We start from the raw sequence: 23,129 nt of genomic DNA, 5'->3' as shown, positions 1-23,129 counted from the left end.
CTGTGGAGTGAAGTAATAGATAAAGATGCCTCATGCATGTGCTGCTTGGGATTGTAGAAACTGCGGTACGCTCCAAACCAGATCCTTGGGGATTACATTTCATAGGTAAGGCTGAACAATTGTTTTGGTTATATTTGGCCATTAGAAAATCCCGTTTTATAATCTTAACTTTAGCTATTTTAGGCTAAACTAGCAAAGCTATGCACCTATGTGCTCAAGTGAGCCTCCAAACAACATTTTGGCTAAATGTATTTAGTCCCTAACTATGTAGATTGTTCTTAGCTGTTAACATTTCTCAAACTTTAAAGGTTTCCCAAAGAAATCCACCTCAGGAAGCAGTGGGAGGTAGCCCTTAGATGGGATTTTGAGAAATCTGTCCTGTGATGTGTGCCATGCTAGTTTGGTAACAGATGCTGTACCAAATCATATGATCAAAGCTACCACTTGCTCACATTTAAAAACAAAAGAGGTCTGATGATTCCTCATGAGGGTACAGTCAAGGTGGTCAAAGTAGCTGAGCGTGTTATCCGACAGTCGACATTAAGGCAAGCTGTCAGTGTATCTTTGGTCGGTTTGTTCGGGCTGAGATTGGTTCAGATGACGTGTTTTTTCTCAAGGAGCACATTGAGGAAACACAGTTTGAAATTGACAGCCATCTTTTTATACTCATGTCTTTAGTTGTGTCTGTCTTCCACAAACTAAATGCTGCACTATATTGCCAGACTGAATACTTTCAAATTATAGAGTGGCAATACACGGAAAAAGCTATGTAAGACAGTTCTGTTTCAAGGATTTTAGAAACTATCCTGTATATATTTAAGTAACCACATTGTGTGTGTGAGAGATAGAGACTGAGTGAAATGTTTTCAGAAATTATTAAGCCAATTTGTATACAATAAAATTGTTTATTTTTATCATTAAGTGGATCATTTCACTGTTAATAGAAAGACCAGACTGCCAGTTGCAGCCTTACTATTTTGATTTTCAGACATTGGTCAAGTTTTTGTCTCAGTAATTAATAATAATAATACATTTTATTTAACAGGCGCCTTTCTTAGCACTCAAGGTCACCTTACAATAAAATTAACATTAGTAAAATTAAAGCAAGAGAATAATAAATCACAAAGCAATAATTAGCAAACAAACAAAGATAACAGGCAGTAGTAGTGCAAAATTCACAATTGGTATGCCAGTTTGGAAAGAGAAGTTTTGAGGGCAGTTTTAAAATGTGTTATTGAATCGAGCTAACGTATATGATAGGGAAGAGGATTCCAGAGTTGAGGAGCACAATGAGAGACGCTCGAGCTCCCAGAACACTGAGTCTGACGTGTGGTACAGAAAGTCGAGCTGCAGAGGAGGATCTGAGCGAGCGAGAGGAGTGTCAGTCTGTAGGAGATCAGTGAGGCTGTGGAGAGCTTTAAATGTTCAGAGCGGTATTTAGTATTGTATTCTGTAGTTAACAGGGAGCCAGTGAAGTTGAGAGAGAGTTGGTGTAATATGTTCAGTGGATTTAGAACAGCAGTTTATTATCCTGGCAGCAGAATTTTGAAGAAGTTGTAAGCGATGGATACGTTTTTGTGGGATGCCAGATAGAATAGCATTACAGTAATCTATACGTGAGGTGACTCGGGCGTTAACCGATACTTCAGTACTGTGTTGCGTAAGAACAGGACGAAGTCTAGAAATGTTTCGGAGATGGAAGAAGTCAGTCCGAGAAATGTTATTTATTTGGGAGGAATTATTTAATTATTATTTATTATTATTTAATTATTATTTAATAATTGCCTTTATTAGTGTATAAATGGTGTCACAGTTGGCTGGGGGTGGTACCCGGCCGGTACGCCCAGGAGGATCAGAGGAGGGCTTACTCCTCCCCCAGGCCTCGTGGGGTCGACTGCCATGGTGGCTATGGGGACCACAGGTACAGAGTATTGAAGCTCAGCACTGTAGGGGCCCATGGTCACCACCAGGGGGTGCCCCAATGCCTTTGGAGCCCTGGATCTCAGCACTTCAACCACACCCAGAAGTGCTGGGAGGAAAAGGATCTGGGACATCAGAGTGCTTCTGGGTGCACAGCCGGCACTTACGCCACACTGGGGAGTGCTGGCGGAAGGTTGTCAGGAGGCACCTGGAGCACATCCGGGTGACTATAAAAGGGGCGCCTCCCTCCATTCAATGGCTGGAGTTGGGTGGAAGAGGACAGAGCTCGGGAGGAGAGCAGTGGAGGCGGTCAGGAGAAAGGAGGCATTGGATAGAGAGGCCTGGACTTTGGGAGAGTTGTGGGTTGTGTGCACTTATTGTATATAGTAGTTGTAAAATAAACGTGTGGTGTTGCTTTTAAACATGTCTATCTGTCTGTGTCCGGGGCTCATTCTACAGTGGATATAAATAATTGCATTTAAACGATTCGCCAAAATCTGTTGTATGTAAACAATACCGTTTTAAATGTTATTGTTTTTTCATCAGAAAACCTGGTTTCCACATCTACCTGTATTAGTTTAAATGGCACTTTTGCTACTCGCAATATGTAGGACGTGCTGACGTATCGTGTCTTCTGGGAAACACAGTGAATGCGGCGTCTATCTATATATGTCTATGTTTCTAATGACATAATTTCCACATCCCCAGAAGCTGCAGCCCAGTGACCTCATTTCTAGTTCCGGTCCCAAGACCCCTCCTTTTCCTGTTTTTCAACTATATATCTGCCATGATTACTAACCTGTTCAGTTCTATTTTGGATTCTTGTCTCTAAAGACCATTTCCTTAATTTTTTTGCATCTGCAGCCAAGTTTCAATTATACTGGAGGCTTCCCCAAAATTTTTTGTTGTGTCAAGACTTGATTATTTACCACAATCCACACACAAAACCGGGATAAACTGAATAACCCACTTAAGGTAGAGACCTGGTTTCCTAAAAATCCACATGTACATGCACAACTAATCTTCTGGAGTCCTCCTTTGGTAAAAGTCTTTGACATCATTGCATTAAAAAGAGTTGAACGTCATCATCAACCACCATAAATTTGAACACAAGCATGGAGCCTGTGATAATGTTCTTGTGACCTCCATAATGTTTGGAACAAAAGCACATTATTCCTTGATTTCCCCCTCTGCTCCACAGTGTAAAATGAACACAAGTGAAACATTTCAGACATTGTGACCAAAGTGCACATTACAGACTTTCATTTAAGGGTATATTTGCAGACATTTTGGTCACACCATGTAGAAATGATTATACTTTTTCTACACGGTCCCCCCATTTCAGTGCCTTCAGTACAATCCAGCCATCAGTGTTAAGGGGTAAACTCAGAGATCTGCAGGTGGATGGTGAGCCTGGGATAATGGACTATCTGTCGGGCAGACCGCAGTTTGTCAAAACTAGTCAACAAGTTCTTTGTTTTCCAAGCCCGCTTTCAGTGTCACCTCCTTCAGTACCTGCCCGGGCCCCCTCAAGTCCGCTCTTCTTACTGCCACCTCTGAGCTTTACCCCGAGCATGTCTATTTTAGCTCGCTTGCTTGCAGCCACCCCAGCCAGTCACCACCTCAAGCCTCTCAGGCTGACAACCCCCCCTGCTCCTTTCCAAATAATCAGCATGCTTGATCCCAGAATGGCACCCCTTGCTTGTTCCTGATGATCCACGATAACAGTCTATTCTCACATATTCCTTGTACTGGTTACCCTCCACTGATTTCCTCATTTATCTTTAGTTACAGTCATCATTTTTGACACCACCTCTCTCTGAGCTCCATATTTTATACTACTACTACTACTAATAATAATACATTATATAGTGCCTTTCCAAATCTGGAGTGGCAGAGAAGTAAGTGAGTGTTAACAGTGGTGAGGTCTGCAGTAGGAGTGCAGGATGCATTCAAGGTGGAGGTGGGATTACATCAGGGATTGGCTCTGAGCCCTTTCTTATTTGAAATGGTGATGGACAGGTTGACAGACGAGATTAGACAGGAGTCCCCATAGACTATGAGGTTTGCTGATGACATTGTGATCTGTAACGACAGTAGGGAGCAGGTTGAGGAGACCCTGGAGAGGTGGAGATATGCTCTAGAGGGGAGAAGAATGAAGGTCAGTAGGAACAAGACAGAATACAGGTGTGTAAATGAGAGGGATGTCATTGGAGTGGTGGGGATGTAGGGAATAGAGTTGGCGAAGGTGGATGAGTTTAAATACTTGGGATCAACAGTACAGAGTAATGGGGATTGTGGAAGAGAGGTGAAAAAGAGATTGCAAGCAGGGTGGAATGGATGGAGAAGAGTGTCAGGAGTGATTTGTGACAGACATATCAGCAAGAGTGAAAGGGAAGGTCTACAGGACGGTAGTGAGACCAGCTATGTTATATGGGTTGGAGACAGCGGCACTGATCAGAAAGCAGGAGACAGAGCTGGGGGTGGCAGAGTTAAAGATGCTAAAATTTGCATTGAGCGTGACGAGGATGGACAGGATTAGAAACGAGGACATTAGAGGGTCAGCTCAGGTTGGACGGTTGGGAGAAAAAAGTCAGAGAGGCGAGATTGCATTGGTTTGGACATGTGCAGAGGAGAGATGAGGGGTATATTGGGAAAAGGATGCTAAGGATAGAGCAGCCAGGGAAGAGGAAAAGAGGAAGGCCTAAGCGAAGGTTTATGGATGTGGTGAGAGAGGACATGCAGGTGATGGGTGTAACAGAAAAAGATGACGAAGACAGGAAGATATGGAAGAAGATGATTCACTGTGGCAACTCCAAATGGGAGCAGCCGAAAGAAGATGATTTATATAGTGCCTTTTCCATGCTCAAGACGCTTACAGCATGTCCCAAGTAATTATGCACATGCTGCTTATGTTCATTATTCTTAAACAGTCAATACAATCAAAGATTTTTTATCCCCAACAATTATATAATGTGGATTTTATTACAAGCAAACTACTAATGATGGCAACAGCATATTTTTAATATTTTCAAAACAACTTAAAATGCAGTGTTCCAAGCTGTTATGCACAAGACTATTTGAGAACATTCAATAGATTGTAAAGAATTTGAAACACAAATCTGTTGTATTTCATGCATGAAGAGATCATTTTTCAAAAATGCAATTTCAATCAAAAATCATATTTCCAGCTCAAGTTACATAGTAATATATGAGCCCATCAACAGCTCTCTCATCTGTTGAACCTGTAACTTCATGTATTATCTGGACTCTTCTGTTTTTGACAGTTTTCTAATATGCCTTTCTTAAGTGCATTTGCAGAAAAGGTAGTCATTATGTGGCTAAATGATCACTTGAATAAACATTCAGTCAGATTTTAGAACAAATAACAGTGCAGAAACTGCAGTTATTAAAGTAATAAATGACTTGTGCGTTAATGCGGGTAGAGGCCGCTTATCTGTTAGATCTGAGTGCCGTATTTGATACCACTGATCACAGGACTCTTATAAATCCCCTTAGTCAGTGTGTGGGTCACTCTGGCAGTGTCTAAAATTGGTTTGAGTCTTACTTAACAGTTAGAAATTTTTTTTTGGTAAATATTCTTCGAAGACGCATGATATTCAATATGATGTTCCACAAAGATCTCTCCGAGGTTCGCTGCTCTTTTCGATCTCCATGCTTCCATTAGGTCATTTTATCTCAAGGCATAACATGAGCTACCACAGCTACAGTTCTGGGAAGAACCCGGAAGTTCTTCCCAGTCACGGGGACGGAAAGAATGACGTACTTCCGGGCTGAAGAAAAGGAGTTTTCATCTGATGCGGAAGTGCTGGGAAATCGCATGGACTGAAAGAGAGAGAAGCACTTCTGGGTCATGAACTTTAAAAGGACTGTGGAAGACCCCAGCAGATGAGCTGAGTTGGGAGGAGGGGTGATGAAGCGTCTGGGAGTGGAGGGTTAAGAATCCAGACTTATCTGGAGTCTGACGTGTGGTCTGAGGGTTCAAGGGGACAATAATGCCCCCTGTCTGTCACACCTTATAACTCTGCAAGATCCTGAAAAATTAGTTAATGCTTTTGTTTTTAGTCAACTAGATTACTGTAATGCACTCCTAATGCTCTCTGAATCACCGTCTACACAGTCCAAGTCACAAAGAGTTGAGCCCAAGTGGCTACCTGTCACATCCCATCCCAGATTGTTAAATCTGAGTCACAGTCTGCCAGGTTCAGGTCTCAGTCTGTGGAGTCCATTGTGGTCATCTATCAAGTCCAAGTCACCATGTGTCACATCAATTCAGAGTCTGAGAATCGTGTCCACTGCAGAAGCTTATATCACCTGGGACGACTCGGTCATATTAAAGGAAGGTGTTGGCAGCTCATCCTTCTTTCGTGACATGGAGTCACATCCAGGGCAGGACACTTTTAAGTTGCTGAAGTAACTGTTAAATGATGTTTTGAATTTTTTTGAGGCAAAGCAGTAGAGAATAGGATCCAAGCAACAGTTGGCTCCTGATAAGGTGTATGTGATGTAATAAGCAATTTCAGTCTTTTCCAGTAAGGTACAGTGAAAAGGAAAGAAGAGTTTCACGGTGACTCCCATTGTTCTGGTGATGTGAATCGGGATGTAGCAGATGGTAAAGATGAACAGCGAAACGGCAATCATTTGGGTGGACTTGGCTTTCATCACCTCTCCTTTTACATTACAAGTGTTTATCTTGGAGATGAATGAGCTGAGCAGGCTGTAGCATATGACGCATACACAGAAGGGCACCATCAAGCCGACAATCAGCACCATGACATTGTACACAAAATAGAGTTCGGCCATGTCATTCTGGTGAATGCTGAGGCATTTAGTGGAGTTGTTTATATAAGAAGTCTTCAAGATCACAAAAAATGGAAGACCTTGAAGAATGAGGAAGACCCAAACAAACAAGCAGAGCTTTTTGACAAAGGCCACTTCTGCAAAACGTGGATTCTTGGTTCCATGGACGACAGTCATGTACCTGTGAATGCTGATGACAGTGAGGAAGCTTATACTCCCATACATGTGGACGCTGAGAAGGTAGACTTTCATTTGGCAGAGAAACTGTCCATAAACCCAGTCGTTCGACAGGGAGTACAGTACGATGAGGGGCGCAGCTGGTGTGATGATGGCGTCAGCCACGGCCAGGTTGAACTGCAGGACCATCCCGGAGTTCCATTTCTTGATCTGGAACCAAAATATCCAGAGACTCAAACAGTTCAGGATGAAACCGACTATGAAGAAAATGGCAAGAAGGCTGGGGAGAACAACATTAAGATTCTGGGGCTGGCATTGGGTGATGTTTAATGGAGTCGTAACTGTGCCATCAAAAACGTTGTTCGTCAAGTCCATCTGAAAAGAAGTACAGAAACACGATTATTCATTGTGGTTTTAGATTCTGTTTTGCAATGATATTTACATATTTCCCACTGGGTAATTTGGATTTCCTTCCATATCCCGAAACAGAATTTCATCTTTAGGGTGAAAGGACACCCTTGGAAATTAAGGGGAAGTGCAATAAGGACTGAAGCCAGGAAACCTTTTAATACACAAAGAGCTGTGGGAGTCTGGCACAAACTACCAAGATATGGAGTTGAAGCAGAAACCTTGACCACCTTTAAGAAGAATCTGGAGGAGATATCGGGACAGCTTCAACACACAAGCTTGAAGGACTTGAATGGTCTCCTCTTGTTTGTTAAATATCCTACTTTTTATGTGCAAATCAGGTTAAGTGGCGATTCCAAAATGGCCTTCATGGCAGTGTGACCATAGATGTGTGCGTGTGTGTGAGAGCGTGCGAGTGTGTGATGGTATAGGTCTGCTCCAGGCTCCCTCTTTCCATTTGGGAGCCTCTTGAACCCAACACTGTTGATAACGTAACCGAATGAGCCAGCAGATGAGGACAAATCATACTGGGAACAAGGGGATGGTGCAGAAGTGCAAGTGCTTTTATTAATAACAAAAATCAAAACAGTGACCAAATAAATAGTGCAGTGCTTACAAAAAGTTAATAAATAATTCATTAAACCTGTGCAAAAAGTCACAGTTAAAAGCCAAAAAAAATACATCCTTTAAAACGAGGTTAAAACTATTGCTGCAAGCTATTCTTTTCAAAAACCCGTGATCTCTCCTTTTAGCTGGCGATCCCTTGCTTATCTCAAACGGGCATATCCACAGGTGCAGCTGACTCAACTGCTCAAATGGTCCTGTTGCCTTCCATCCCCTGGCTACATACAGCTCCCTCGCTGGGTCGAGACTTGGGTTCCCAGCGACCAGTGCGCTCACACTGAAGCTCTCCATCCCAAGCCTCCTCAACTCCTGCTGCCTTCTTGGCCTTACACGGCAAGCCGTCCATACTCTCGGTCACTCCAGCTCCTCAGAACCACTCGCCTGGAGTGGCCGCTTCCTACAGCTCTTTTCCCAGCTGCCTGTCTTATCCAACGAGCCCGCTCTCTTTCGTTCACTCCCGCTCCAGCTTTTACGGCCTCCCACCTTCTTCTCTCCTTCACCTCCGTCCATCTGAATCTCTTTTTTCTGTTTCGATCCCCTTTCTCCTGTGCTGGCCCGTACTTATATGGCTTTGTGGGTGCAGTGTCTCAGTCCCTCACTGCAGGAAGCCGATGAAGCAATTGAGAACGATAGCACGTTCACGTTAACTCATCGACTCCTCGCGATTCCATGAGTATGCCCACGGAGACTGACAAGGGCAAACAAATTATTTATTAAAAACTGGCCATTTGTTCAGAGCTGTGGACCTGCAATAGCATAGAGTGAAGCCTGTGATGAACTTGTGGGCTGTCCAGAGCTGTTTTCTGCCTTATACCCAGGTGAGGCTGTGGCCCCTCTTTTTATTTTTCATCTGTCTGGAGTTTTTCTTGTTTTCTGTCCTCCATAGCCACTGGACCTTAGTTTTATTCTATGTTAATTAATATTGCCTAATTTTAGTTTTTATATGTTTTTCTTTCTTCATCCTGCAAAGCACTTTGAGCTACATCATTTGTATGAAAATGTGCTATAGAAATAAATGTTATTGTTGTAGTAACATGAATTGAATTAAGTGGTTTAGAGTTCATTTTGTTCACTGCCATGTACTCAATACTGGGGGGCAGAATCCATTTTCAGACCAATTAATCCATTACCAGGCACATGAGCTTGCCTTAATGCTACAAGAAGTAAAAATAAAACAAGGAAGCTGGAGTTGTATGTAGTGGAGCATAATTATGATACTACAGGAATAACAGAAACCTGCCAAAAGAACAAATACACATCATAGACAGAACAGAGAAGTAGGGGGGGGTACATCGGGCGTGGGGTTGCCATTTATGTTAAGCAAATTTTAAACACAATTCTTCAATTGGACGATGAGCTCCATCTTAGTGAGGACGTCTGGATTCATCAGGAAAACGGGAAAAAAAGCTTTATTTTAGGAGTGTTTTATAGATTGCACAATGCAGGCAATAATTTCAATGTACATCTTTTTAGGTATTATTAAAAAGTCAAGTTTACGAAGGGATGTTATAGATATCTGCAGTGGGCTGGCGCCCTGCCCATGGTTTGTTTCCTGCCTTGCACCCTGTGTTGGCTGGGATTGGCTCCAGCAGACCCCCGTGAACCTGTAGTTAGGATATAGCGGGTTGGATAATGGATGGATGGATATTATAGTTATGTGGGACTTTAACTACCTGAAGATTAGCTGGGATAACTTTGCAAATGGCGCAAAACAAGAACAGAAGTAATCGGTGACTGTTTTTTAACACATTACGTTAAAGCACCAAGGCATCACAGCCTATTTCCATAGCACTGGGCAGAAGAAATGATGTGGGTGGAGAGACACTTACTGTAAAATTGGTAATTAAAATAATATCCAATTAAAGTGGGTGGGGGTCCACAGCATACCCTGGAAGACAGAAAAAAAATAAACAAAAGAAAAAAAAAACAATAATACAAGTAAAATAGAAAAGAATAGGCTGCACTACCAATGGAAAGCATGTAGCCACCTTCAAAAAGGTTAGTGCCAAAGACCAGGTATTAAAAAAGATGCAATTAATGAATAACATCATCGTCGGTAAATCGGCAGTCTCTTGCTTCTTACAGTTGAGATCTTTGACCAACTAATGGTTTGTGTTAGGATTTTAAGTATCCATCACAGAAAGCAGGATTTATTTGTCATTGAGCTCATACACCTCCGTATTTTCATTTTTTTTTTTGTCTCATAACGCCTTTAAAATCATTATCTTAAATTGTCATTTCAGTATTAGCAATGTTCGTTTTAATTACTTCAGGCTTAGCCAACAAGCAGTTTTGAAATTAATCTGTCTTATGTGGCTGCTGAGTTGACATACAATACCTTAAACAGTAAGGCTTAATGAAAAATAAATATTAAGGTGTTAGACATGTGCATTGGAGGAGCTCCCCGCAGACCCAGTCGAGATGTGGAATAACCCACCCAGAAGAGAGGGTGTGCTGCCACTGATACTGTCTTCTCCTTCTTTATCCACAGTGGAGAGAAGCCACCCACTGAAAGCATTTAGCCCCTCCCCTTCTGGTCCAGCCGCCATAAAACCCTGGACGTCCTACGTCACTATTGGCCATAGTAACCCGCCAGACGCAGCTCGACTAAAGCAGCCGAAACAACTGTCCTCTTATTGAATCTCCATAAGAGGGACCCATGCTGACGAGCCCTATCTTTTTAGTTCTTTCTTTTGTTTTGCATGACCCGGTTGGCACCCCAAAATTCCTTGCTGCAGTCTTACTGGCTAGAAATTCATCATCTGTATTACAGCTTTTCCTGTTGCTGTTGCCATTGATTTTATCTAGCAACTTGAGCTCAGGTGATGCAAAATGTCAGAACAGCTTTATCATGATCAGACTGACTCTGGATACTCTTGAAGAGAGGATGGTGGCAAAACGGGCAACAGAGTGTAATTGCAGGCCGCAGTACCCATGAGGTCAGTCAAGTAATGGCCCAACATCCTGAAATACCCCCAATGTCAGGCACATAATGTCCATTGCATGCCCACTTACACTATGATGGGGGTTGCGTGAGGGTTCTCAGACCAAAAGACGTTGTGGCCATCACATCACCTACGTCATAGGTATTAAAAGCTGCAGTTTTGACCGATCTCAAAACCGGATTCCATCATCAGTGACTTTGCCCATCTATTACAGGGTGTGCTTTTTTGGACAAGCAGGCTCATTCCTCCATGGTGTAATTATGGCTTTTTCTTTTTTTAGTGTGTGTGTGTGTTTAGATGTTCAATGCATTTAAAATTCTCTCTGGGAGATGAATAAAGTACATCTAATCTCATTAATCTAACCTAGTCTTCCTGGAGCTATGAACTCACTTGTTTCAGAAGAAAGAAGAAGGAAGTGGTGTGGTGTCAAAGCAAAGGCGAGAACTGACACTTAGGTAAACTCATGTTGTATTTATTTTTATCAATACATTGCAGATGCTGTGTGATAGAGTGACGCAGTGGGTTCACATCGCAGGGCCCACTGTTCGACATGCAGGTGAGATGAGGTTCATTTACTCAACCTGGGGGTAAATTGCTCCCCCCCAGAGGGTAAATTTCACCTACTCAGTGGGTACATTTGCTCCAAAAATCTGAAGTTAAGAAGAAAATTTGGAACAGGCCTGTTTAATGAAATAGCGTTACGTTGTGCTGTAATTGTTATTTAAACTGAAAATAAAAGCATTAAACTTTTCCCTTTGTCAGTTGCTTTATTATGGTGTGTCTTATGTCATTTTTTATTTTTTTTTATTTTTATTAATTTTATTACAATCCATACAAAGCAATCAAGTTTTTACAAAAAGAAAAATTAAGTTAAGAACAGATCAATCCCCACCCTGAGAGAGAGAGCAAGCCAAACGGCGTTAAATTTAAGGCTTGTAAACATACCTAAATTAATAAATTCTCTGTGCTTTATGAACTTATTTTAAAATATTACTGATTAGATCCTGCCATGTTTTGAAAAAAGTCTGCACAGATCCTTTGAGTATTTGATTTTTTCCAATTTCAATTAATATAACACATCAGTTTCCCACTGACTTAAAAGAGGAGAGTTTGGGTTCTTCCAGTTTATCAGAATCAGTCTGCATGCCAAAAGTGTAGTGAATGCAATCACAATTTGTTTGTCTTTCTCCACTTTAAGCCCCTCTGGAAGAACCCCAAACACAGCTGTTAATGGGTTAGGAGGGATTGTGAGTCCAAGGCTGTCTGAGAGGTAATTAAAAATTTTTGTCCAGAATAATGCTAATTTGGTGCAGGCCCAGAACATGTGACCCAGTGAGGCTGGGGCTTGATTGCAGCATTCGCAGGTTGGATCCTGACCTGGAAACATTTTGGAGAGTTTTAGTCGAGACAGATGTGCTCGATATATAATTTTAAGTTGTATAACTGTATGCTTTGTGCATATGGAGCTTGAGTGAATTCTCTGCATTGCTACTTTCCACTCCTTTTCTGATATATTAATTGAAAGATCTTTTTCCCAGTGTCCTCTTGGATCTTTGAAAGGGAGGGATTCTAATATGATTTTATATATCGTAGAGATGGAGTCTAAGTCCTTGAGATTGAGCAATATTTTTTCCAGCATGGATGAGGGTGCAAGATGAGGAAAATCTGGAAGGTTTTGTTGTACAAAGTTTCTGATTTGAAGATAGTGAAAGAAATGTGTAGCTGGAATGTTAAATTTGGAATGTTATTGTTCATAGGATGCAAAGACGTTGTCTATATAAAGATCTCTAAGCAAGTTAATTCCAAATTTTTTCTATATATTAAAGACTGCATATGTTTGTGAAAGTTGAAAGAGGTGGATCTCTTGCAGAGGTCCCACAGATAGAAGCTTCTCCGTCTTAAAATGCTTTCTAGTTTCTACATTGGTTCCAGATTCTAAGTGAGTGGAGCACAATTGGGTTATTAGTGTATTGTCGATAACGTGTGTTTATTGGAGCACAGAGCAAGGAATACAAAGAAGTACTGCAGTAATTTACTTCTATTGCGGTCCAAGCCTGTGTATGTTCTTCTATTTGTGTCCAGGTTCTTATCGCCTGTATATTTGCTGCCCAGTAATAAAACTGGAAGTTAGGTAGAGCCATGCATTTTTTTGATGCGTGGATGTTTTGAGTTCCAAATAAATGAGGTTATTGCTGAATCTAATTGCCTAAATAATGATTTATTAATGTATATTGGAATGTTTTAAAATAAAAAAAAATGTCATTTTTTTTAACCTGCAAAATCCAAACCAGGGTCACGGGGGTTGCTGGAGCTTATCCAGCTGGCATTGGGCACAAGGCAGGAGAAAATGCTGGAAAGTGTGTCAGTCCTTTACAGGTAAGCGTGGCTAGTACACCTTAATAAAAGGACAAATATATATGTGTGTGTGTGTGTGTGTGTGGGGATCTGTGTGTCTGTCCAGTTGCTATGTCTCTGTTATATGCTATTTGGTTAAGTCACACATAAAGCAATGCTAATTGTCTGTTGGAATGACAAATGCAATGCTTTTTATTACTACACATAATACAAAAATTTGATTTGGATTCACAAAAACAGTGCTAATATAGGTAAGGCACCATTTGCTGGAATGAAAAATGTAATGCATTTTATTACTAGACTAGCAAAATGCCCGCAATTCGCAGCGGAGAAGAAGTGTGTTAAAGAAGTTATGAAAAAGAAAAGGAAACATTTTAAAAATAACGTAACATTTGCTTTCTATTCATTTGCATAAGCACAGTCCTTCATCAGCAATTATTTAATGTTAGCTCAGACCAGGCACTTAAGTTTCTGTCGCACTTTTACTGAGTTTGTGCCAAACACTAGACTATCCCTGACCATCTCATTTTCATTTGCATAAGCACAGTCCTTCACCAGCAATTTTAACTTAGTTACAAAGTGATCAAAAGTCTCGTTTATACCCCACGTCCTCTCATTAAACTTGTATCTTGTGAACATCGCATTCGTCTTAGGCATGACAAGCGGCAGCGTGTCTATGAACTTAATTTAAAGTTAAGCATTACACCTTGCTTTCCTATTCGTTTGCATAAGCACAGTCCTTCACCCGCAAGTTTAACTCCGTTACAGCAATTTTAACTCCATTAGATAGTGATCCAAAGTCTCGTTTATACCTTGTGTCTTCTCATTAAACTTGTATTTTGCGAATATCATATTCGCCATAGGCATGACAAACGCCAGCGGCAGTGTGTTTATAAACTTAATTTAAACTTACGGTTTACACCGTGCTTTGTTTCCGCAGAAGCTGCACTCATGAATATGCTTGTATGCGTCACTCGCTTCATATTTTTTTGCTGCCTACTCAATTGTGTAATGCGTTTTTTGTTCAGCGCTCTTTGGAGCTCTTCCTTGTTCTCTACGTACTGCGTTCACAGTCAGTTCAGGTGAGCCGCTCTCTTGTGTGATCTTGCGATGTTCACGGCTTTATTTAATGTTAGCTAAGACCCGGCACTTAAAAGTTTCTCTCACACTTTCGCTGAGTTTGTGCCAAACACTAGACCATCTCATCTTCGTTTGCATAAGCACAGTTCTTTACCTTATATAGGCAGGCACTCAATTACGTGGGAGGCGTGATGATGCGGGATGCAACTCCGCCTCACACGGCGACCGAGCTGCAGGCTGTGGCCGTATATATGTACATAAGTAGGTTCCAGTTATGACCGTTACGCGTAGAATTTCGAAATGAAACCTGCCTAACTTTTGTAAGTAAGCTGTAAGGAATGAGCCTGCCAAATTTCAGCCTTCCACCTACACGGGAAGTTGGAGAATTAGTGATGAGTGAGTGAGTGAGTCAGTCAGTGAGGGCTTTGCATTTTATTACTAGATGCATTACAAAAACTATGCTATGTGATTTGGAAAAACAGAACTAATTTCACTAATGCGACATCTGTTGAAATGAAAAATGCAATGCATTTTACTACAAGCATTACAAAAATTTGGAATGGGATTCATAATAACAGGGCAAATGTTTGTGGTGTGCCATCTGTTGGAATGACAAATGCAAAGCATTTTATTACTGCATGCGTTACAAAAAAGTTGCCATGAGATTTACTGATTTATGTGAATTTCCCCTTGGGATTAATAAAGTATATCTGTCTGTCTGTCTGAAGCAGTGCTAATGTTTGTGATGTGCCATTTTTTGGAATAAAAAATGCAATTTATCACTGCATGTTTTGGCGGGCAGCCAGGTCCCATACCCAGCCAGGATGCCCCTTTAACACTGGATCCGGGGGAACACCCATGGGCTTCACCCTACGTTCCCCAGAACACTTGGTGACAGACCTCCTTGGTTGCATCAGGACCACAATGGTGGAACAATGGAGCTCATCTCTGTTGGGCTCTATGGCTACCACCCGGGGGTTCTGCATGGCTTAGCAAGCCCATGTAGACTGGACTGCAGCCACACCCGGAAGTGCAGCCTGAAGTAGGTCATTGAGCACCTGGATCACTTCAGATGCTGCTATAAAAGGAGCCTGCAGCCACTACTTGAGGATCCAGAGTCGGGAGGAGGGAGACAAAGATTGAAGAAGAGGAGTGGTGGAAGAAGAGGAAGAGTGTGGTGTTTTGTTTGTGGGACTGTGTTGTGCCTGAGGGAACGGGGAAGGCATTGCCCACAGGCCAAGAAATTGCAATAAAACGTTTATTTGTTTCATCAGTGTGCCTCCCGTGTCTGTCTGTGTTGGGTCAGGTGCCAATATAGCGCCTTTCTGTTGCAGTGTCTTACAAAATTTAAGTATGCAATTCATAAAAGCATCGCTAATGTTTATGACATATTCCCCACAATTTGACAGAGCTCTAGCCAGGGAGCCCGGGATCACAGGGGCCTGGCGCGTGATGAGTAGATATTATCCACAAACAAAACGTATGAACAGAAAGCAAGAATTTATCCTACAGCGTTGAGTGTCAACTTCAGCATAAAATATTTTGAAAACTAAAAACAATATCAAAAAAAGTTTCAGATAAAAAAATTTCTACATGCATTTTTCTACAACTTTCTCGCTTTGAAGTTTTACGAATCCAAATAAAACGTAAACCTCTCCACTGGTCGAAAATTTTGATATTAATTGCTGATTTGGTGTCATATAGTTTTCTATATTCTTTATTTATAAATATTATAAACAATAAACTTAAACAAATTATACATGGGTTTTAAACACAATTAAATAAGAAATACTACACAAAAAAATGAAACATTTACGTCACTTATTTCTGCAGATATAAAGAGTTAAAGTTAAAATCTTGATTTTTTTTACAATTGCCACCATTTTCAAAAAGACGTACAGCAATTTCATTTTGCAAGAAAATTGAGGCTTGTGACAACCGCCATTATTTTAGTCGGAAAATTTCCTATAGGAAACCCTACATTAGAAAAGTATATCAAAAATGCTGGACTATATGAAAAACGAAGCGTCAAAGAACTGTACGGATCTTCAACTAAATTGTATACCTACATTTAAAGCTAAAAACGCAAACAATTCTATTTACGACAAAAAACTTCATGGTATACTTGTCAATATCTGTCTTGCTATTAAATTGTTTTGTACAGTCCCAGTTACTGTTTCTTCAGCAGAAAGATCGTTTAGCAGATTGGCAAATTCATTAAAACATGTCAAAGAAGTACAACTAGTCAAAAATGACAATCATCTAGCAATTCTGTATGTTGAAAATGATTTAGCTAAACATGTTGATTTTAGTGAGGTCATTGTGTAGTAAGGCTACGTAACTTGACTGTCGGGTTGGCCTGCTGGACTGTCCTTCACTTTATAATGTTGGCTGAGAGAGTGTTTGTAAATAGCCCTTCAGGCTCCTTTGACGAAGTTCCAGTCTGGGAGGATCCCGCCCAGTAAATATTCCAGCTGCCTGTTTCCAGGGTCAGGTTTCTATAACGACCGAGAGGGGAAAGGATGTTTTGGTGAGAAACTTTTTCATTTTAAGGAGAATGGTGGATCTAGGAGGAGGAAGAAAGAAAGAATGGAAAAAGCTGAAGGCAAGAAGGCAACTATCTAGGCTCTAAGAATCATCCAGAATCTTACTTCACCCAGGGATGTCTGCTATTTGTGGGTGGCCACCTCAAAGAAATATTCAGGTGACGAATCCCCGAGAAGAGGCCAGGTACTGGTGTTCTCCGGGTACTCCCTTCTGGTGAGTCGGATTCCTGAGTGCGATTCTGAGGGATAGTCAGCAGAGGACTGTTGTGGATCCTCGTGCCATTTTCGGTAGGAACTGAACTGTAGGATGTTTCTCCTTAACTCTTTCAGGGCTGATGTTGACTATTGTCGAAATTCAGGGGTAGAGGATGGCAATTAGCTGTAAATTGAGACAAAACTCGCCCTTACTTTTTAGTTTGACTCTCTTTGCTTGAAGGAAAGTTACGTTGCTTTGTCGATTTGACCTTGATTCCCTGTGCGTGAGTAGTAAAGAGCAAACAGCCTCTAAAATGGCATCAACATCTGGCAAAACTAAAACAAATGTGCAAAACAAAATTCTCCATGGATGTTTTATATATTATCGCTGAATCGGACTCTGACTTTTCAGACTCTGAGTTTGATGCAAGTGATCTGGAGATGGATATCAAACGGTCCCCTATCGGTCCCCAGCTGATCGTGCTGCTGAACACGTTCTTGTAGATGATACACTTACATCAGTGTTCGCCCAGGACGACCACCACTTATGATAACAAGAGGTACAAACCATATTGTATCACACTGTGACTGCCACCGTTGCACACCTGCTGTGCAAATACAGAGAGGTTGCTGGCCCGCTGTGCATTCCTGCCTGCTATTAAGCCGCCCCTGGGCAGCCACTGCCAGAGATGCTGAACAGGCGCCAACAGCAGCCACAGCACGTAGCAACAGCAATTTTATGTTGATTTATATGTGAAACCAGTGCATTATGTGCTTTTCAAAAAAAGTTTTTTGGAAAAAATATTCAGCCCTCAAAGAGTTTAATTGTGCACTACATAAAATCTTTCTTTGTATTTTCTCTATGTCATAGTTTTATTTTCTGTGTCAAACTGGGGGTTAGGATTTGGCCGCTGGGGAGGGTGTCTGGGGCAGGGGATCACTAATGAGCACTTAGGCACCGGGCAAGTAAATATAAACCTCAAATTTCAATATATTTACCAGTCCCACTTTCTTTTGTGTGTGAAGTCTGGCCAGTTATTTAAGGGCATGCATAGTGGACAAGAGGGGCCGAGGACCGAAAATAGTAATGCTATTTTAGCCTTCAAATATCATCCACTTCCCTTGCAGGTTGTGAAGTGTAGGAATCGCGTTCCCATACCTGTGGTTGCTACAATTGAAAATTTTGCATCAAAGAAAGCTAGAAAACAGATTTTGCAATAATTTTTGATACTATTGTAAGTTTTTCATTAGGATCTTTACTTTATAAATATATTCAGTAAATGTGCATAATACTACTTATGTTTTCGCATCATTAACCTCACTTATTTTATTCTAAATCCTATTGGGTATCACTTTTTTCTTAACCCTAGGTGAAGGGCCCGCCAGAGATCCGGGCCTAGAATGTGGGGGCCATGGTTTATGATGCATCATCAGTTAGAATAACAAACACAATTCATTGTATTACTACAAACATTACAAATATTTGGTATGGGATTTGTAAAAACAGTGGGGAATTTTTATGAGGTGCAATGTGTTGGAATTAAAAATGCAATGCATTTTGTTACTACATGCGTCAAAAAAAAATTGGTATGGGATTCTGAAAAGCAGTGCTAATGTTTGTGATGTGCCATCTGTTGGAATGCATTTCAAAATGTTTTCCAATAGCCTGTGCACTGCAGGCGTTAACACTGAATACGCTGATGTTATGCCATGAGGCATGAGATTTAAGAAGGGAATGTGAAGACAAGGACAAAGTCAGAACCGGGAGATCAACTATCAATAACCAAAATTTGAAGTCAGAATGAGTGCATACAGTTTAAAACCTGAGAAACAAGGCAAAGAAAACGTTTTTAAAATTTAGGATTTTGGAATCTGGGTAGTCGGATGAGGAATGAGCAAATCACAAATTAAAATGTAAACTATAAGTAAGTTTTAAAACCAAATAAAAATCATGGATAACTTAGGGTTTAAAAATTAAAAATTCAATCTTCAAACCAGTACTTCCTGACAGCTGAGCTCTATGTGAATTACTTAGACAGGCAGCAGAGCTTCCTGATACGTAAAGTAACATTCTCACACGAGATCATCTAACTCAGGAAGTCAGGAACCAACCACCACCAGACCCAATAATGCACACAGGACTAAATTATAGATGCCAACTAACTTAAAATGCACATCTGGGATGTGGCAGGAATGCGACTCAGACACGGGGGGCGAACAAGCAAACTCCACACAGGCGCCAGCCCAGTGCAGGATCTGAACCCACAGTGCCAGAGGCAGCAGTGCCAACCACCTCACCTCACCTGGGGCTCACCTTTTAATACTTGTATGGTAGGTAGTGTCTGACAAACCCATCCACATGAAAAGGTTCCAGAAAGACCTTTTATTTCTTTAGATTCATAACAGGCTCCATACAGTAAATAACCATAAATGGATCCTGGTTTTAAAGGGACTTTTGCTGTGCACAATCACACAGTCTCACTTCAGGTTTTCTTAATCTGTCAGTGTCCTGCTAGGTAGCCTGCCATACAGGAAAGATTTCCCTTTGTTCTTCCACGTATTATGAAGTTTTTCAAATCAGAAAGAACCAACGGCACATGCAGAGTACTCGTCTCAGAATGAAACAGTGCTTTGTGAAGTAGCAGTTCTACAAGGAACCACACAACCCAGTAAAGAACCATAAACTGCCATTAAAGAACCAGCATTTCTAAGAGTGCACTCTGAAAACACTGACGTTCACCAATTCAACGCTAATGTTAGAATTAAGAAATGTGAACAAATCTACTAGGACTTACCCTTGGACAAGCAGCCCCAGGCTCCCCTGATTGGAGTCTTCAAGCCACAGTTATGCGTGTTGAAGTGAAGTCCATCGCCAGGTGTTGAGGCTCAATGTGTGAGTGTGAGAACTGAGATGCTTGCCTTTTTATGGCAGTCTGAGAACTTCCTGAATTGCTCACATTCTACTACTTCCTCTCATTTGTCTTTTAAGAAGATTTTTAAAAATCTGTTTGAAGAAAAAAAAAAAAGCATAAATTTAGAAGCCACCATACAGACTTTACAGGTTACTTGAGTGGACACTTGAACAGGTGATGCCAACTAAAGAAAACACTTTGGTTCATTAGCTGGCATCTGATAGTGCTGTTAGTACATAGACATGGGAATAAACTGCCAGAAACTGCGTGACACTTTAACCCCCTGCAGTTGTCTGATCAACATGCCACACACCAGCAATCTCCTGTACGCTGAAGAAGAAAAGGGACCACCAGCTGCTGAACATGTCAAATAACAAACATACGTAAGCAACAAGATAGTGACAGAAGCGTTGTTTTTATTACAGAACAATAGTAGATGCACTACAGCAAACCCCTAAAGCCCCCATTCTAGTGTGTTACCCCCTTTATGACAAGGTCTTTAAGGGCAAAGCACCTGCATGGGGACAACGCCAACATCCAACTTGGTGAGATTAATAGACGGAAAGGCACTATATAGGATAGACAGATATGAAAGGCACTATATGACAGATAAGTAATCATAATTTTGGCATAGATGATAGATAGATCGATTATGAAAGGCACTATATAATAGATAGATAATCATAATTTTGGCATAGTTGGCAGAATAGATAGATAATCATAATTTTGGCATAGATAGATATGAAAGGCACTATATAAGAGATAGATAATCATAATTTTGGCATACATAGATAGATAATCATAATTTTGGCATAGTTGGCAGAATAGATAGAAATATTTTTCCCCAAAGGAAACTAAAAATTGTTCATTGACTTCAGCAATGCCAGTAATTGATCCAATACTTCGTCAAGTCTCCCACTTTATTTTCCTTACCTGTCTCTGTTGTAGGAGGGTGTCTCAAACTAGATAGGCAAACATAAAACACAGAAGAGGCTAACCGTTTACTGGTTAATTAAGAGTTTTAATTTATCTTAGCACAAATAAAAATTCTACTTTACCAAGTCTCCAAAGTTGATGCCCGATGTCGTGTGGTGTTGTTGCTTTGTTGCTGCTCCAAATTTTAGTGTTGATTTCTTCTTGCGTTGGTGTGCACTCTTTCTCTTTGCTGCCTGCTCCTTTGTTTGTGGTGTGAATGGCTTTCCTCAGTCAGGCCCTTTGTTGTGTCATCTTCATCTTCATAGGTAAATATGTTACTCTTTCTGGCCCAAGAGTTTATAACCTAAACTTCCCTTCTTGAAGTGATGGCTGTTTCTCACCTTTTTCAGACTACTGTCCCAAAGCTTGGCTTGGGACAGAGATTGTCGACGTCTGATTGAAAGAGCTTGTCAGTCCTCTGCTACCCGAACAGAGAGCAGCTCATCAGCTTTTAGTTTCAGAGAGAAGTTTCAGAAGGTCATTTTGCAGATTTTTTTCTGCCACCAGGGAGTCTCCATGAAGTTCAGTAAGAGGGTCCAGAGAATTTTCACAGATAAGATGGAATGTAAAAAGTTTTAATGGAATGTGTAACTTCTCCCAATTGGATAAAAAGTCGCTTCCAGTTAAATCAGAGTGTCCTCATAGGTGAGTTCTTCTCTCCATCAAAGTTAACCTTCCTTGATTTGTAGCTCTTTGTTTTTGCTTGAGTCCATGTTGTGCCTTCTGGCTCAAGAGGTCTGCAGAGGGGCCACTGGAGGGATGTCAGGTTAATTCTGATTTACACCTTAGTTTTCAGTTGATGTCCAGGCAGATCCTGGTACAGGTTTGGAATGCAATTGAAGGAAGGCAAAGCTGGATATTTGCTAAATCTGCTGCCTTACAGGCCTGGTGTGCCACTAATGCCTTGCAGAGTGGTCAATGGCCACTTTGTCCTATGCCGCTCCAGTTTTCAAACTTGATTATTTTGTTTGTAAGCCTCTGTTGTCAAGTTAAGGTAAAGTCCGAGTAACAGTTGGTCAAATTTAACTTATACTCTGTCCACTCCACATCACAAACTCTCCAGTTACAATACATTGAGTCTGTATTCTCCTTGGATGAAAGAAAGTTGACAGATTCAAAAATCCAAAGAAAGAACTCAGAAAATAGGTAAAGGTTCATGGAAAAAATGTCACCGTGTCTTAACTGAAATGAGACCCTAAAAATCTGACTCAGCGAAAAAACAAAAATGTACAACAGAAGAGAATTACCAGGTATCATTTGAGAATTAATCCAAACACTTGCACATTGACTGAACTACACCACCATGGTTGTTCTGGTGTGAAAAAAACTTCAATTTTTTTTAACTGCAAATTGTTTTATATTAGATTTGAATTATTGTGCTGAAATGGGTGAGGATGAACTGAATTAAAAGGACTCTAAATACAGGCATTGCAAGCTTCCTTTCTATTGGTATTAGTATTTTATGTGTTTGTTCCAGTTGGTTTCTTTTTCAATTAGTTTATGTACTGGGAAATGGAAAATAAGCACAAATGGCTCAGAACCTGATTTAACTCACTTATGACCTGCGAATGGATGGATGCCATTGGAGTAGGCATTACAGAATTAGTTTACCGCTTGAGAAAAGGAGGAGTGTGGAGATACTTTAAAGATCAACCACTCTGATCAGAGTCATTCATTATCAGGACAAGCTAGCCAATCAAATGTCCCAAAACCCCACGTGTGCATTTTAACCTAAATATGGCTTGTCTGATGGGCCAAAAATGAAGATGTAAAAAACAACAAACGTGAGACCATTGTAGATGCCACACGGGGTAGATGGAAATCCCGGCCAGGAAAGTAAGTAGACCCGGAAGGAAGAAGTGGACAGACAGCCCCTATAGAAGCAGAGAGATCGCTAGAGAACTGTTATTCCCCCAGCACGCTAGATGGCAGCAGTCCCCAATATCTCCACCCTGTGGGAAGCCAGCAGGGCATGCTGGGAAATGTAGTCTGGCAGGGCAGCCCTACAGGAATCACGGGGTGTCGCAAGAGGGCACCCCAGGGAAACAAGCTCTCTATGCAAATAATAAACTTCTGTGTGACCCAGAAGTATTTCCATCGGGCAATCACCCTGGCACCGGAAGTACTCCTGGGTCTGTAATAAAAGGGACCGCACTCCCTTACTCAGGCGA

The 23,129-nt window shown here is 41.1% G+C and overlaps 1 protein-coding gene across 2 annotated transcripts; it reads right to left on the bottom strand.

The window, feature by feature from the left end:
- Positions 1-4,715: 4,715 nt before the first annotated feature.
- Positions 4,716-23,083, bottom strand: LOC120535125 (P2Y purinoceptor 4-like). 2 transcript variants are annotated; one of them, XM_039762723.1, is made up of 4 exons: positions 21,042-23,083; positions 19,867-20,075; positions 9,780-9,838; positions 4,716-7,293 (listed from the first exon to the last, which is right to left on the bottom strand). In XM_039762723.1, the coding sequence occupies exon 4, from the start codon at positions 7,291-7,293 to the stop codon at positions 6,247-6,249; it is 1,047 nt and encodes a 348-aa protein (XP_039618657.1). In that variant the 5' UTR covers positions 9,780-9,838; positions 19,867-20,075; positions 21,042-23,083; the 3' UTR covers positions 4,716-6,246. The 2 variants fall into 2 exon arrangements, with proteins under 2 accessions (XP_039618657.1, XP_039618656.1); XM_039762722.1 differs by lacking the exon at positions 9,780-9,838.
- Between the last annotated feature and the right edge of the window lie 46 nt (positions 23,084-23,129).

The sequence above is a fragment of the Polypterus senegalus genome, chromosome 9 (assembly GCF_016835505.1).
Source record: "Polypterus senegalus isolate Bchr_013 chromosome 9, ASM1683550v1, whole genome shotgun sequence".
Classification (NCBI taxonomy): Eukaryota; Metazoa; Chordata; class Cladistia; order Polypteriformes; family Polypteridae; genus Polypterus; species Polypterus senegalus.
The sequence above is the reverse complement of the archived record's forward strand: the minus strand, read 5'-3'. Positions and strand labels throughout refer to the sequence as shown.